Source organism: Perca flavescens, chromosome 14 (assembly GCF_004354835.1).
Source record: "Perca flavescens isolate YP-PL-M2 chromosome 14, PFLA_1.0, whole genome shotgun sequence".
Classification (NCBI taxonomy): Eukaryota; Metazoa; Chordata; class Actinopteri; order Perciformes; family Percidae; genus Perca; species Perca flavescens.
In genome coordinates, this window is record NC_041344.1 from 8507815 (window position 1) to 8520796 (window position 12982).

A 12982-nucleotide genomic window follows, 5' to 3' on the forward strand; every position below is an offset into this window, starting at 1 on the left:
CTGTAATGATTGAGAATGATTGAACTTTCAGACACGTTTCTCTTCTCAGTTGGAGGCTGCGCTAACCACAGCATTCACTGGTCTCCGTCCATTTTTGTCCATTTTATATATGTCAATGATTGTACTAAATTAGTTCACTGAAACATGTTTCTGAAAACATTTTAAGTGAGAAATAGGCCGTGTGTGTGTGTGTGTGTGTGTGTGTGTGTGTGTGTGTGTGTGTGTGTGTGTGTGTGTGTGTCATGCAGTTGCTTCATTTCAGATCAACAAAGGTCAGTTTAAACGATTTTCGTCAGATTTTGAGAGTCTCTAGTCACGCTCATTCCACTCGCCATTTCCGGGTGAGTCCCGACTGCCCTGCCTCCGACTGAACATGTCAGGTCAGCCAAAATGAATGGTGACAGCCCTCAGAGGGCCGGCGTCTGAGGGGCGTAATTAGAAAGACTACACACTTCAATGTCTCATGGATGATGTCTCGCTGAAGCTACGATGTCTGTGTGTATCGTACCGGGGATGTAACGTTACTCTAATGATCAGAGGATCTCGCTTGTTCTTTTGCTTATCTGCTGAAAACACTTGACTGGATAAAACCATTGACATATATATAATGGACCAATAGACCCCGTTGCTCTGGACGGAGACCAGTGAAGGCTATTAGAAGCACTTTTCCGGTGATCTCTTGCTTTACTGCGCAGCCTCCAACTGACAGAGACAACGTAAATGTGACGTGAGCAATGTGTCTGAAAGTTGTAAGTCTTCTGGTAGCTGTGCCAAGAGAAATCTCAATCATTCCCAATCTTACAGAGACGGAGAGCGTAGGTATATGTAAGGAGATAACATAAGCACAGGCTAATTATTGCTAACTAACATGCTAGTTAACAGTAGTAATTAAAACTAAACAGCTAATGTAAGTCGAAACTGCCTGTGAGCTTCTCCTGTACTATACGGTAATTCCTCTACTGTGCGACAGTAAGTCACTTGGTTATGACACAATCGTTAGCTTATTTTTACAAAAACGTCTGCTACGGAGCCATAACGTGAGGTACAAGGTCGTGTTTCTTTAGAAATAAACAACGGACAAATAGAGTCTTTAAACGCTTCAGATGTAAAAAAAAGGCGGTCAGTGGAATGCTAACAAGAGGTGATCGCTTCGTAGCAACAAAATGGCCATCGGAGGTTCGAGTTCTGAAGCTAAGCTTACCCCCTTGGATAAAACCCAGCAGTTAAGATAATGTTACATGTGTTGTGGAACAGAGCTAAGCTAGCTAGGTAGCAAGTAAGCCGAGCATCAGGCTAGGTGACGTAAATTGTGTGAGACGGGAGATGTAGTTCACTGGGAGATGTAGTTTACTGGGAGATGTAGTTCACTGGGAGATGTAGTTCACTGAGCAGTTTCACACAAAACTAAGTGGTCATATGACAAACTTACGGCTAACTGAGACTTTCTTCAGTTGAAAAATTATCTTTTAAATTCATGAACATCATATTTGTAATCCATGGCTCAATTCAAACGGGATCAAAAAATAATTTGCTTCTCCCCGTTCACTACCGTTCATATGACTTCGGCTCTCTGCCGCTAGGGGTCTCTCAATCAAAACAATGGATGGTAAACACAGACTTTTGAGGACGTTGGGAAGTTGCGTGGAATTTATACTTTGCATGAGGTATATTTGATAATATATGTATGATGTATTACATAAAATTGACATAGTTTGACGTATGATGCATCATTTTCTGCATGTTCAATGTGGACTGCATTTATAAAGCTGTAGGCTACTTTAGGCCTACTCAAAGTGCTTTCCTGTTCTCACACACACACACACACACACACACACACACACACACACACACACACACACACACACACTCTCTCTCACAAACATAGGGGGGCGGCCTTTAGCTTAACCAGGAAGAGCATGCGCCCTATGTAGGCTGAGTCCTTTGCTACTTATCATCCCCTCTCTTTCTCTACCCCTTTCCTGTCTATCCACTATCAAATAAAGGGAAAAACCTACCAAAATAATCTTAAAAAATAAATAAAATAAAAACTCACAAACATAGGGCCTATTTTCCTTTGCAAAAATGGGTTCGCAATGGACGGTATTTCTGTAGGTAGGCCTAATACATAGAGGTTTATATGTTGATTTAACTTGTCTGTTTCCGTGTTCTAGAAGAATACTCACCTTCAGCAGTTACCAGACCTGGGACCCAGTCATCTCTACACCAGTCTCCTGCCTACCTCAAACCCGGTTTCCCTCGCTATCTTCACTGCCAGTCTCCAAACCTGACAATTTCTACATCCACATACATAGGGACTATTGTGATACAAAATCCAGGAAATAATTCAGTTGATCATCAATTAATGATAAACAATTCCAGAAAGAATAGCACTTAACTATTTATAAGAAAAAAATATGTCCTTTACTTTTTTTATTGTTTAAAATAGGGGCTGATCGCTGAGACTTATAAATAAAATATCAAAGGAATTTGAAAGTGTGTGTGGAGGAGGATTTCGAAATCCAGTCCCCTCTGTCCCCAGTGGAAATTACACCCTAGGATTCAATAATGTATTCAATAAACACATTTAATCAATTTCATATTTTATCCCGCTTGGGGGCACTCAAGATCTTTTATAAATTCCTTTTGCAAAAGAGCCAGATCACCAGACTGAGGAGTTCCAGGAAATCACATGGTTGTCTGGTTGCATGGTGAAAGTGCCTGAGATAAGCACTTGGGGTGCTGTTGCTCTTACTACTGCTGTTATCACAACTCTGTTTGTAGTAAATTATGTCACCCTCCCACCATATTGCTCCTGACACACTGAGAATCTGACTGGCCTGGTGTAAGCGTAAACCTCTGAATCACTGTTAAATTATTAATTTATTCATAACACAGTGTGGGGGTTAGAAAGACTGTCTTGTAGCTGAAATTCAGCTGCTTCAATCCATACAATCCCCTCAAGCTGACAGTTTTCTGTCCCTGTGGAAGAGTCTAAGAACAAGATGAGAACGGCTCTGTATTTTAAACCTTCTGATACAGATCTTATCCAGTATGTCTGGTGACCCGTACAAGCTAAAATAAACCACAGTGCTGAGTCTTTAACCAGAGAAATTGATCTCTGTCAACATCCATGTGGCTCTTCACTGTCACCTATCTGTTACAAGCTGAAGCTTGTGGTTTCCTGTGAATCTGCACACATCACAAGATCTCCCACAACACAAAACCTATAAAGAACTGAAAATACAGCTACATGACACTGATAACCACTTCACAACCCATGGTGGTTTATGTGTTAGGGGTGCTTTTTATTATTAGTGTTTTGTTGCTGTCACTAGATGGCAGCCAAGATCAATGGTTCCACCTTTTGCTGCCTTCTCAGATGCCCCTAACTTTTACCAATCTACCAAACAGACCGTTTCCAAGAAATCACATGACTGTTGGTAAAAGTGCCGACTACAACCACTGGAGCGCTGTTACTCTGCTTTAAAGGCTTGATCACAGCTCAGGGTTGACATGTTTTTTTATTAGTTGACAGAAGATCAGTTTGTTGTTGCCCATATTTGTTCTCCGAAGTCTAAAACTGACACCAGATCAGTGTTTTAGTATTACCTTTGTTCATAAGGCGGGACTTCCCTCAACTGATCATGTGATGTGTGTTTGATTGAATGCTTTGTCTTTATCATTAAAGGTCCCATGGCATGAAAATGTCACTTTATGAGTTTTTTTTTTAAATTAATATGCGTTCCCCCAGCCTGCCTATGGTCCCCAAGTGGCTAGAAATGGCGATAGGTGTAAACCGAGCCCTGGGTATCCTGCTCTGCCTTTGAGAAAATGAAAGCTCAGATGGACCGATCTGGAATCTTCTCCTTATGAGGTCATAAGGGGAAAGGTTACCTCTCCTTTCTCGGCTTTGCCCGCCCAGAGAATTTGGCCCACCCATGAGAGAGAGAGAGACATCATGGCTTTCAAATGAGCAAAGTGGCAGTTGGTCAAGGCCACACACTGTTGATGAATAGTTATTTTTACCTCAAACTAAACAGTACTACAGCAATATGGGTCCCCTGTCTATTTTATTCTATTCTAAGCTATTTAAACTCATCTGTCAATCATCTGCCAAACTAAATGAGATGAAGTGTGGGAAAAAAAGCTACATCTGTATCATTTCTGTTTTGCTTCTTGCTGCATCAGTTCCTTCATTACTTTTGATTTAAGGAGGAGAAGCGAAGCAAGTATTATGTGAAGCGAATCTCTCAAGTGGCTCTTTCTCTTCTTAAAATGATTTGCACTTTAGTTCTTCTGTGTTGGTGATTGTACCAATCAACCAAAGTGTGTCAGGGACAGAAAATACAATACTAAATATACAATAGGTTTAAAATGAAAAGTTGTTTATGCTGCTTTATACGTCTACTCCACTACATTTCTTATATAAATATTGCACTTTTTACTACATTACAGCTACAGATATAGTTACTAGTTACTTAACAGATACAAATATTTTATATGAAAAACAAAAAATCAGTTCATAAATTATTATAAAGATTAGACTAGTGATTTCCAACATTTTTGCTTGTGACCCCTTGGAGTATTTCCACACTGTTGTATCAGTACTATTGCTTTGGTAAATAATCTGAATACTTCTCCCACCACTGAATATTTGTAGGATAAAAACCTGATCTAAAATATTTTACAGGACCTGTTGGAAGGAAAAGATATCCTGTAATAAGGGCACAAGTTTGATTAACACAAACGTCATTAAATCTTCATCCACAGCCAACTGTTCTGTTAAAGTATCCTCAGTGAAGACTACAAAACCAAAACCAAACTACAAACTGTTGCTCTGGATGGGGTCATCAGTCAAATGCCTAAATGGTAACAAAGTCATTACAGAGGAACATGGATCAGTTTTTGCCATATGTCAGGCTGTGTGGCAGGTGTTTTTATCATATCAACTATTTCACTGTGACAACTGCTGAAAATAATCACCAGAAGCTGCAGAAAGGTAGAGAGGTAAAACCAGAAAGCTTTCAGTCACAAGACCTTGGGCCTTGCCGTGGTTTGGCTGAGTCAAACCGCCACTGATTACACAATACAGTGAAGAAAGAAAGTGAAAGAAAGATAGAAGGGACTTTCCAGCTTGGCAGATATGGTGCTGAACTGGTTAGGCAAAAGCTTCTCGCCACATATGCACATCCAAATTCACATACACACACATAAATGTATAGCTGCACACTGAGGTTTGAGGATGCACATGTCATTTCTATTATACCACAGTATCATTTGAATGATCTTTTATTTGCTTTATTACCTTACATTTTCTAACTTTCTATGCACGCTGTCAGCCATTTTGTGTTCAGGTTTTTAAAGTTCTCACCCTAAGATGGCGGCAACTGTTGGCTTATGCCTTTGAAACCTGCAGTCGGCACACAATTGCTGATAGAAAGCAAGCTAACAAGTTTCCTGATGAGTCACTCTGCCAGATCTCCGAACTGTCCGTTTCTTTAAGAACAATGATGAATAGATTTGTTTTAGTTTTTTCAGCCGGACCACCACACATTTTTATTAATTCATCAAGGTGATTTAAAAAAGTTTAAAAGTACCAACAGTAAACATTTTACCCATAGAGAAGCATGTACTCCTTCATTAAATGTTAAAACATGAAAACAAATTAATCTAAAGTTAGGAGACATAGGCCATGCAAGCAAAGTATAGGGACAAACATTTCTTGAAAATGAAATGTTTTAAATATTGTATTGATAAATAATACATAGAGCTGTTTTAGTGTAACATACTAATGCCAAAGTGTCCTGCAGTTTGGGTCTACTTTTCACGTCTCCATATTTCCAACTCTAACTAACTCGTCTGTGTCACGTGACTTCAGTCACCATTTTGTGGCTGCACAGACATCTTGACAAAATCGTGACATACTGTGTGTTGTATAAGCCGAGCCTGATCTTTCTCGATAGAGGGAGTTGGTGTTTTGACATAATGCCGTATATCACTCCACTGTACCTTTGGTGTTTGGCAACTTTCCATAAAGCCTCACTGACAGAAAGAAAACACGTTGGTAGTCAGGGACTTTACAGGACGGCTCAAACAATAAAAACCAACCCCCACCACACCAAGCTTTGATGCACTGCATCAACGTGCAGTCAAGTGGCTTAACCAGAATATAAAAGACACAACAGACACTGATATGTGATTAGAAAAACTCAAAGGCCTCTCACGTTTAACCAGTTTAACACATTCACAACTAACATGCTCATTAATATTTGAGTAGTTTAATTTGAGTCATTTTTAAGTGATGTCTTTTCATCCCACAGTACTGTATGAATCTCACCAAGCCAACTGGGCCTGTATAAAACTCACACTCTGAATTCTCACAGTGGAAATGAAAGCTAAACTAAATGCAAATCCTTGCATAGAACATGAAATATTTGTCTTTATTTGCATTTTAATTTGTCCTATGAATGTGTTTGGTGAAAAGACTTAATAGATATGTGGCACAAGGCTTGAAAAACATAATCGAAAACATTCAGATATGGTTTTCACGTTCTAGCAGGGATCAACTGAGGTCATTGACTATGATCTAAAATGTTGGATGCTGTTGATCAATCTTTTATTTGGGACATACCCATGAGTCAACCTTTGCCCCCTCTGATCATAAATGAAGGTTTACGGCGTCAACTGTGTGCTGTCAAACTTTAATTCATTGTTACCAAAAATAAGGACATGAAATGGAATATATAGTGGACATATATCCATCCATCATTATGTCAGTTGTACATTTAATTTAATTTAATTAATTTACAATATCTAATGTAATTCCAACCGTCAGCAAAATAAATAAGAACAGAAGTATACTTCTAAACTTAAGAAGGTGCTTTTTAGCACGTTACAGAATACATACATTTCTGGAAAAAACTAACATTCATCTATATTCTTTCATTTTCAATATACCTATTTATAAAAAAAAATATTTACATAAACTCCAGGTTCCATTTGTATCAGGTTAGCTGCTGTTGGTCCTGCTGTCCAACACGTGCAGCACAGCAGAACATTTCTCTCACAGAAAACATGGCGCTGCAGCATCAGCTCAGTGACAGCAGCGTGTCACTGTGGTGACTTTCCCTCGGTGAAGAGCTGCTCTCTCAGTTTGTAGTAGCTCCCCTTCCTGTCCATCAGCTGCTGGTGAGTCCCTCGCTCCTCAACTCTGCCGTCTCCGATCACAACGATCTGATCTGCCCTCTCGATGGTCTTCAGCTTGTGAGCGATCACCAGCAGGGTCTGGTTGCGACAACTAGCCAGGGCCTGCTGAATCTGTGCAGAGTCAAATTTACAGAAATATATATTATTTCAGAAGAATCATTAAGATTTAATTTTGATTTGTTAAGGGATATATATATATATATATATATATATATATATATATATATATATATATATATATATATATATATATATATAAAAAAAAAAAAAAAAAGAGTAAACAAGGAGTTACATAATTTCACCATACCTACATATGCAGCTTTGCACTTCAGTAGCTCGTTCAGAAACATAAATACTATAGTGCTCGTTTGAAGGACTAAAATTGCACAAATGAAGGACGCAACACATTTACTGAGAATGAATATATGCTGTCAGTACACAGAGCATGCATGCAAGACTAGTAACCAAGAAGTCAACAAACAGGCTTAATTATGTTACTTATCAGATGGATTATATCACATTTCTTCAAGATTGGGCATAAAATACTGTATATAGTTTGTTGTTCGACTTTTCTATTGAGCAGTGAAAGACAATTGGCCTGCACAATACCTCTGTAACTATCCCACATGTAGGCCTAATTCAGCAATATCAATGTTCACATGTAGCCTAAATGCTTTGGAGCTAGGTGGACACACTTTTAAAGGAAGCACAGCTCATTAATCTTTTCTGAAGCAAGTTTTGTTCCTTCTCGAGCTTGATTATCCTCCTGGAAACTCTAAGGAAGGCATGTACTTTATATTGCTTGGTTTATAGGGTAATTCTCAATTCTTGATTAACTGAGCAATGAATGATATGAGAGCACATTTTTACACGTGTGCAGCACTTCCTGTATCTATGAAATACTAGCACCTATTTTTGAGGCCAAAGGTGAACACCTGCAGACAACCATTCAGAATGTATTCCCCTCTGGTGATGAAGAGTCTTCAGGTCATCATCCACATTTAACTCACTATTCCACTGTGTTAAAAGTTGTGACTTTATTACCTTGTTTTCACTCTCTGCATCCAGAGAGCTGGTTATTTCATCCAGAATGAGGACCTGTGGTTGTCTGACCAGAGCTCGAGCAATGGCGATCCTCTGCTTCTCGCTCTCAGACAACTGGCCGCCACGCTCACCCACCTCTGAGAAATGGATATTATAAAATCATAACGTCCTAGAGGTATGCTGAGCACCAACCCCCCAAAAGACCCCATTATACACAAATTGAATCTACATAAATGTTTAAGATAACTAAATAAAAAGTAAAACATCTTGCAAAGCAGGTTTCTATACAGGCATTCAGACATGTAAAACAGCACAAAGGGTAAAAACGTTACCTGTATCGTAGCCTTTTTCCAGCTGCATAATAAACTCATGGGCGTTGGCTTTGCGTGCCGCTTTCTGGATCTCATCCAATGAGCATTCATCAAGCCCGTAGGCGATGTTGTCTCTGATGGAGCCGGAGAAGAGCACAGGCCCCTGGCTCACCACTGAAATCTGTTAAAAACACTCTCATCAGCTTGACTGAATGAATAACTCATGTTATACATATAAAAGCAAAATTCACACTCAAATCTTTGGACACATTTAGATATATAATGAATATGATACAACTACTACTAACACCTTCATGGTCTTAATTAAATAATATTATTATCTCACTTATTAGCTCACAAAGAAAGGCCATGAACATTATGCATTTATCTAGTGTGTATACCCCAACCTGTAAGAAAAACATCTGTAGAAAAAACAATAATGTCCTGGCAAAAAATTACCAATACCTTTTCAGTTATGTTTACGGACACTCCTGTTACGGACACAAAATTAATCCAAAAATCCCCCAAAAAAGTATTATCTATGATGCTTTCACAATAGATTTCTCCCCGTAGGACTGTTTGACTATTTGAAAAACAATTTAAACACAGATAACAGACGAGAGAGGAAGAAGAGAGTGTGCACATCATCCGAAAAAGCAGTAATGATGAATTACCTTCTTGTGAAGGAAACGGTGGTCATAGGATTTCAGTGGTTTATTGTCCAATAGGATTTCTCCACTCTGCTGCTCATAGAATCGCTCAAGCAGACTCGCACAGGTGCTTTTTCCTTTTCCAGATGGACCCACCAGTGCCGTCATCTGACCTGACTTCAGCTCCAAAGAAAAGTCCTGAAACAAGAAGATAACCATGAACACAGAAAATCAAGTGTCTGTGGTTTACTATACATATATAGTTTATAGGTAGCTGTAAATACTTGGGAGGGAAAACCTGTTAAATAATGCCCTTTTGTTTGTCACTTTCTATAGTTTCCAATATTCTTTTCAAACTTTGTTTTATGAAATGTCCAAATTCAAACAGAGAATTACTCTTGTCTACCTGCCGGTCAGACCTCACCTGCAGCACTGTTTTGTTTGGGCACGCAGGATAGGCAAAATTAAGATGGCGGAAGCTGATGTTTCCCGTCAGTTGATCAGGTTTGAGTGTTCCATCCATGCTGACCTGAGGTTTTCGGTCCAGGTACTCAAACACTTTCCCAGCAGCACCTACCGAGTTCAGCATGTCGCCAAAGATGTAGGCGATTGTCTGGAAGATGTCATAATGTCATAAAACTGATTACTTAATAACACATGTTTTCATTTATAGAGTCAGAGTAGCAGTATGGTAAATGGAAATATTTTTGCCAGCACTCATGTATTTAGAAAAGTGTAGGATAGGCACGGTATGCTTAAAAGCTAAATGAGCCAATGGGATATACTTGCTGAGAACATGAAAGCCCCATTCTTTACTCTTCTTTTGAAAGCAATCTCAAAATATTTCTTTCTTCTTTCTATTATCTTTTAACAATGAGTAAAGTGTATGTGATTGCTTATTAAAACAGAGCAGTAGTATACCCTGATGTTGTCTCCAAGGTCTGATTGGTAGAGGATGAAGGAAACCAGGTTGCCAGTTGTCATCTGTCCACTCCGGATGAACAGCCTGCCGTAGTATAACATAAAGACCTGCATGCCCAACCCTGTCATCTATAGACACACATGCACACACCGGGGAACAACAACTGTTAAATGGGATTATAAACAATGATATGATCAACACTAGGCTCTATGAATTAAAAAAAAAAATAATCTACCAAAAATTACAAACTTCTCACCCTCCGTGCGAGTAGGTAAACAGCCCTGACAGTGTCCCGACGGGTCTTGATATTGTGTGTGTCCATCAAGCGGTCATCATAGCGACGGGCCTCATGTTTCTCTGTGTTGAAGCTCCGGACAACATGAATACCAGACAATACCTCATTCGCAACTTCATTAGCCAGGGCCATTGAGTCCTGCACTGCCAGGGTTAGCCGCTAAGGACGGAATAAAAAGGACAATTCTTTGATTTTTCTATGTTACTACCTCAGCTAATTTTTTATATAAGTAAGGACAAACCCGAGCCCTGAACATTGGGGGCAGAAAAAACAACAACATTTTAATCTGATTAAACGTCTAAAAAAAACTATTGGCATTAGAGTCACAGAAGATAGGCACAACAATTGTTTAAATATTAGTTTTCTCTTTCTGAGCGCCATTTGATTTTTGAAAGACATAAGGATCTATATGCAAAATCACTTTAAATGAATGATTGTTTAATCAGTTAAAATGCCTAACATAGTTTATTGGTAATGGATATCATAAACATATGAATCTTCCTTTTACCTGGTAGTGTGTGTCATAGATGTTCTGAATGAGGCCAGTGATAGGCGTCTCCATTAATACGAGGAATGTGAGCTTCCATGAAAGATTCATCATCAGGGAGATCATGCCCAGTGTCTTGATGAATGTCCTCAGCAGCACATTGACGTTCAGAGCCACTGTTCTTCCCATCAAGGTGGTGTCTTTAGACAACCTGGACGTGATTTCACCTACACAGAAAAAATGAATAGAAATGATCATCAGTCCAGTATGTCCTGTTACATCCTCGTATGTCCTGCTATAATCTGTCTTTTTTTAGTTTATCTTCTCTTGTCTTGTTCTGTATTGTTGTTTAGATTGATCTATATTGTCCAATCTGACCTTCCTTGTCATTATTAATACAGTGTATTTGCACGTTATATAATAAGAGCCTTACCTGTTTTTGTGGTCTCAAAGAATCCAATTTCCTGTTTGGTCAAAGCCCCAAACAGCTTGACTTTCACTCTGCATGTGTAGCCACTGATGGCACAAAGTAGGAGCCCCCCTCTGCAGCCTGCACTTACAGAGCTGATATATATCAATCAAAGAGAGAGTCAGTTAGATAGGCCTAGTAACTTTCAGCCACAGACACATGCTGGAGGATGAATGCGAAGGTAAAAGACATTACCCCATACCTTCCCAGAGAGTACAGGCCCATGAAGAGGAGTGCAGATATGAATTCATTTGGTTGGTACTGACTGCTGAGGATGTCAATGACTCTCCCAGTGTAGAACGGGATGAACATTTCACCTGAGAAGAGACACACAGGTGATACATAATCAGACACACACAGAGAGATGAAAATACATCAGCCATGAATATCAACATAAGGTTGTCATCATTGTGAATGTGGTCCTGTGTATCCCAAGAGAGAGATAGATAGATAGATAGATAGATAGATAGATAGATAGATATAACTCTATTGTCGTTGTGCTCACGCAGAGTACAATAACAATCTGTTTAGCAGCTCTTCAGCAGTGTGCATAAAAATATATATTAATATAATATTAATATATTTAAATATGTTTGTTAAGCCTTAAAACTGACTGGAGTTTGTATTCCAACATTGAGACTCAAATGTAAAAAATGCAAATTATGTTATTATATTATATAGTGCTTTCAATTGTGTTGTTGATAATTGACCATTATCAATCTTCCATTTTCATAGCATCTATTTACTATTGAACTCATCATCATCATCATCATCATCATCATCATCATCCTCTGCTGTACTTACACAAAACAGCCAGCGTCAAGAACACAAGTCCTCCAAGCAGCAGCAGATAGTCGGGTTTGTACAGGTGGAGGACTCTCATAAACAGCACTCTGGCTTTCTGCTTCTTCTCTTTACCGGCGGCAGCATCGTCAGTGTCCGGGATGATGACTTCCCAAAACAGTGCACCGGCCAGCGACGCTCCGGTACACATCAGCCAGCAGCGCATATCCGCCAACATGCCACATTGTGTCTCCTCATGGTAGAGAGCGTTGGCTCCGGTCTCAAACACCGCGGGCAGCAGACTGTGCGCCGTTATAATACGAACCAGCAACGGGCTGAGGTCTCCGAGGATGAGCAGAGTTACAGCAATGAGTGCCAAACACCGGAGAGCCGCAGAAACCCAGAGACTCGCAACATGTCCAAACACGCTGTGCGTCACTACACATCCCGATGCGTAAAACAAGGAGAGGTCGACGCAAACTGATAAAATTAAAGCAAGTGTTCTGCGGGTTACTGAAGTTGTATTGCCTGCCATTTCACAGCAACACTCGTCCTCGTATGACCTGCTCTGTCGCCGCCAGACCAGTGTTCTAGTATCCACTTTCAGTTTCATTTTCTGGCAAAACCAGGGGCTTCCCTGAACCGCACAGAACTGAGAACTTTGAATATGGACAATTTAGGATTCCTAAACTGAGGTTACACATGATAATCCCTCAGTTTAAGACTTATTTGTAACGTCATCTTCTTCTTCTTCCTCCTAATTAACCACCTGGATGAAAACTGCTGTTATAACATCAAGTGTCAGCATTCTCATA

The 12982-nt window shown here is 39.5% G+C and overlaps 1 protein-coding gene across 1 annotated transcript; it reads right to left on the bottom strand.

The window, feature by feature from the left end:
* Positions 1-6685: 6685 nt before the first annotated feature.
* Positions 6686-12778, bottom strand: tap2a (transporter associated with antigen processing, subunit type a). Its single transcript, XM_028597115.1, has 11 exons — positions 12189-12778; positions 11587-11701; positions 11349-11479; positions 10937-11142; positions 10390-10587; positions 10133-10261; positions 9636-9824; positions 9236-9409; positions 8583-8742; positions 8251-8387; positions 6686-7317 (listed from the first exon to the last, which is right to left on the bottom strand). Exons 1-11 carry the CDS (start codon positions 12700-12702, stop codon positions 7111-7113), a joined length of 2160 nt encoding a protein of 719 aa, XP_028452916.1. The 5' UTR covers positions 12703-12778; the 3' UTR covers positions 6686-7110.
* Between the last annotated feature and the right edge of the window lie 204 nt (positions 12779-12982).

What these genes read in the sequence shown, in the direction of transcription:
- tap2a (XM_028597115.1), bottom strand. Translation starts at nt 12,702, where the DNA reads ATGGCAGGCAATACAACTTCAGTAACCCGCAGAACACTTGCTTTAATT. An exon ending in CTTGACGCTGGCTGTTTTGT is followed by an intron (nt 11,702 to 12,188) that starts GTAAGTACAGCA and finishes GTCTCTTCTCAG; the next exon opens with GTGAAATGTTCATCCCGTTC. An exon ending in ACCGTTTCCTTCACAAGAAG is followed by an intron (nt 8,743 to 9,235) that starts GTAATTCATCAT and finishes TGTTTTTAACAG; the next exon opens with ATTTCAGTGGTGAGCCAGGG.